The sequence below is a fragment of the Lathyrus oleraceus genome, chromosome 1 (assembly GCF_024323335.1).
Source record: "Lathyrus oleraceus cultivar Zhongwan6 chromosome 1, CAAS_Psat_ZW6_1.0, whole genome shotgun sequence".
Classification (NCBI taxonomy): domain Eukaryota; kingdom Viridiplantae; phylum Streptophyta; class Magnoliopsida; order Fabales; family Fabaceae; genus Lathyrus; species Lathyrus oleraceus.
In genome coordinates this window covers 445805011-445809285 of record NC_066579.1, presented here as the reverse complement: position 1 = coordinate 445809285, position 4275 = coordinate 445805011, and the positions used below count along the sequence as shown (strand labels likewise).

The following is a 4275-nucleotide window of genomic DNA, read 5'->3' as shown; positions in this document are numbered from 1 at the left end:
TTTTTAGATAATTTTAAAAACAAAATAACCCTCGTCTAAAAAAATATGTATCTAAGCTATATAGATTAAATCTATAGTTATAACCCTCGTCTTTAAAAGTGTAATTTCATCTAAATATATAAAATATTTTCTTTTAAATTTTAAAATAAAGATTAAAATGAATATTAGATAAATCAATTTAAATATGAACATATTTTATGAAAACTAAAACAAAAAGTAAAGAGTAAAAACAAAAAATTGTGTATTTACTAGGGTTATTTTTTTTTTTTGGATTTTAGTTTTATTGAAATAAAAGTTAAATGTTTTTTTGAATCTCTATTATAATTTTTTTTACATTTATTGAATACTTGACTATTGTATATTTTTTAATTTATTATAAAAAAATTATATAAATCAAATACATCGATTATTTAATAAAAAATTTTAAAAAATATTATTATAATAATCAATATAATATAAATAGTACATTCTCTAACCTTTGTTATAAGAATTTTTTAATTGTATTAAATAAAAAATATTTTTTGTCTATATTTAATTCAAATATATTATTTATTTAATAATTTAAAAATTAATTTTTTCCTATAATAAGAATTGTAGAAAGTAATATTTTATTGTTATACTTATCATCTTAATATAACATTTACAAGCCAATTTGCTTATAAAAATAAAATAAAAAAAATTTATAAGCCAATTTAACTTTCTCGAGGTGATAAGAAGTCTCTTATTATTAAGTTTAATATTTATAGCGTGTTCAAATTTAAATCGGGCTAAAAAAATTAAAAACCATAAAAATAATTCAAATATTTCAAAACCAATATAAATTGAATCAAATTATGTTAACATATTTTATTATTTTTATTAGCATAATATACTGTCTACATTAATAAATTTTAACTTTTCAAAATCATTAAATAACTATAGATTTAATCTATATAGCTTAGATACATATTTTTTTTTTGTTTATAATAAAAAATAAAGAGAATATTATATTAATTTATTATTATTAATATTTATTTTATTATAATATTATTTAAATTTAAGTATAATTTTGTTTCCTTTATTTTACTTCATTCAGTTATAAAATTAATCTTTTTAATTCAAAATTCAAATAGTTATAACCGGAGACATTTATTTTTAAATGACATTTAACTTATAAAACATGATATATCATCATAGTAAAAAATATTGATAACATTTTAAAGATAAAAAATATAAATTACTTATTGTTGAAAAATGGAATATCGTTGTTTCTCAATACAAAAAATGTGAAAAGAAAATTATTTATACTCTTTATAATTAAGTACACTCTTTACAAAAAATGTGAAAAAAATGTGAAAAGAAAATTGTAATTAAGTATACTCTTTATAATTAAGTTTATTAATTTATTTTAATTTTTCATTTGTTTCTATAATGGATACTTCTTATTTTACAATTTTAATTTTTAACATATCATATATATTATACGCCCCTTCAAACCTATTATTTTCTAATATTTTAATAATATTAATACTAATAAAATTTGATCAAATGAGATGATCTTTTTAACTAATTATTTAAAATCAAATTGAATCGTAAATAATTTTATCTTTGAATTAGATAAATTATCATCTAAAAATCGTTTCAAACCTATTGTAAATATTAAAATCTTATTGATAAATAATAATTTGACTCTAATAATATTTTTAACATTAAAATCCATTTTCAATGAGTTTTTGAGACTCAACTCACTTTAATTTTATTTAAATAAAAAAATTGTAAATTAATGTTTTTTGAAAATTTACACAAATATTGAATTGAAATAATTTTTCTTTTCGTTTATATTTTATTTAAGTATTTTAGGCATGATTATTTTTAATAAGCATGTCTACAATCATTGTCTTAGGCCTATCCATCCAGCACTATATAGACAAAGCTCTGTCTTCATTCATTTGTCGTTGCTTTAATTCAAGAAATTTCTCAGACACCCAAAGCTCTTCCGTTTTCTACTTTTCTAGGTATGTCTCTCTTTTCATTTTTCTTCTCTTAGATTCCATGTTCTATGCTCAAACAACTTCACAACCCATTATGTTTCTTTCATCATCATCTTAAGGTTCATGTGTTTAAGATTCTTGTTGTTTTTGTCTTGCAAGCTTTGAAGTTTGATTTAATTTTCATTGCTTAGATTAGATCTCAATGTTTTTGCTTCCTTTCAAAGCTATTGCTTTACTTAATTTTCTGGATTTCTGGATTAGGAAATTTATTAAAGTATTCAAGTGCGTTTATCAAAGGCCATGTTTTCTGAACTTTCTCTTTCTGGGTTTTTTATGTCAAAGAAATTTGTTCTATACTAGTTGGTGCTTGTGCTTTCACATAAGCTATGAAGTCCATATACCGGTAAGATTATCGACACCGACACTGACACATAAACACTCGTAATTATTTGAGAAATTTAAAGTAATTAAATGTAACTACATGTATCAATGTCGTCTTGATGTCAACTATAGATGTCCGGTAATACTAGATTACTAGGCATGTTTTGAATTTGAAGTGTCGTCGCCACATATCACAAAAATATGCGACTGATTGAAATTGTAATTGATTTATTACTTTCAGTTTCAGGGATAAAGAAGCACCAATTGTGAGAACCAATAGGTTGATTCATGGCATTTCAGCATTGTTTTACCAATGAATCAAAAACCATTCCAAATTCAGTATCAGAAGCCGAAAATTTCAACTGTGGTTTCGACTGCAACATCTGCCTAGACTTCGCGAACGAGCCTGTAGTCACGCTTTGTGGCCACCTTTACTGCTGGCCTTGCATCTACAAGTGGCTCCATGTCCAAAGTGATGATTCTCTTGGAGTCGACGAACATCCGCAATGTCCTGTATGCAAAGGTAACATATCGCATACAACAATGATACCATTGTATGGCCGCGGAGGCCAGGCTCCGTCGAGTGAGAAATCATCATGTTTTAATGGTACTTTTGTACCACCAAGACCATCTGCTTCAGGTGCTCAAGCTCTTTTAAAATTGGCAACCGAATCTCAGAGCAGTCATCAGCAGCGGCTGCTTCCATACCGTAATCCTTATCGTGGTCGATATTACCAACAAGAGGATGATGTTACTTCGCAAATGCTCAATCTTGGTGCTTCGGTGACCTCAGGATCTCACCACCATCCCGTGGTTGGGATGTTTGGGGAGATGGTTTTCTCCGGAGTATTCGGAAGTTCGAGGAATTCTTATCCGTCGACGCGGAGTAATGGCTCTAGATTGAGTAGGCAGGAGATGGAGACTGATAAGTTTTTGAATAGAATTTCAAATTTTCTGTTCTGTTGCCTTTTTGTATGTCTTATTGTATTCTAAACATGGATTTAAAGTTGATTTAATGAATTATCATTAGATTAAAGAATTTAAACTTAGTTCAATGAAGTTTCATATAACAGAAAGTCACATGCTAATGTGTTCTTGCAGGGACACTAAATTATAAAACAAGACTTAACCTAGTTCAAAACAATTTCATTACCAATTTCAAAATTAAATTTATTTATAGATATGTCAATTTTTGTGGTTGTTCTATTTTGGAAAAACTAGATTTGTCCGGCTAAACCAACTAGGAGTTATGCTAGGACGTTCGATTACAAAAGTGCGGGTTCGAATTTGTACCATCTCACTCATTCATGTTTTTAAATATGCGATATTTCACTTTGTAAGAAGTTGTTCTCTTTTCTGTCTCGTTGTGAAGTTCATTTGATTCACCATATTCAACCAATAATTTTGATTTCTTCCTGAATTTATATAATTTTTATAGATGTTCTTTGAATTAAATGAGTATTATTTTGTTAGTCTACAAAATAGTACTAGTAGTTAGTTAAGTTTATTACAATGATAAATTGAATTTCATTTAATATAACACTTTTATTTATTGTAGTTTTTTTTTACAAAAGCTTCATATTTAAAAGGAAAAAGAAAAAAGAAAAAAAAAAGATATACAAGGTAAATGGGGGATTAGGCCGAACCCTCCGAAGAACAAGGAAAATAAGTAATACAAAGAAAGATATAAATTTAGATACTACTAATTTATTGGATAGTGTCAATTAATTGTATATAATAGAATATTAAGTTGAGTTATCTGAGATAGTTATGGATTGTTGAGATAATTATATGTTGTTGAGAATATAACTCACATTGTTGAGAGATAATAGTTTGTTGAGGGAAATTAGGGATTAAAATTTTAGATAATCGAAAACTTAGTATATATATATATATATATATATATATATATATATATATATAT

The 4275-nt window shown here is 25.5% G+C and overlaps 1 protein-coding gene across 10 annotated transcripts; it reads left to right on the top strand.

The window, feature by feature from the left end:
• Positions 1–1847: 1847 nt before the first annotated feature.
• On the top strand, positions 1848–3390 carry LOC127082185 (E3 ubiquitin-protein ligase RMA1H1). Of its 10 annotated transcripts, none has more exons than XM_051022466.1 (3): positions 1879–1994; positions 2232–2373; positions 2599–3390. In XM_051022466.1, the coding sequence occupies exon 3, from the start codon at positions 2640–2642 to the stop codon at positions 3342–3344; it is 705 nt and encodes a 234-aa protein (XP_050878423.1). In that variant the 5' UTR covers positions 1879–1994; positions 2232–2373; positions 2599–2639; the 3' UTR covers positions 3345–3390. The 10 variants fall into 10 exon arrangements, with proteins under 10 accessions (XP_050878380.1, XP_050878417.1, XP_050878423.1 ...); XM_051022427.1 differs by having other exon boundaries at positions 1880–1994; positions 2593–3390; XM_051022434.1 differs by having other exon boundaries at positions 1921–1994; positions 2313–2373; positions 2593–3390.
• Positions 3391–4275: the final 885 nt, after the last annotated feature.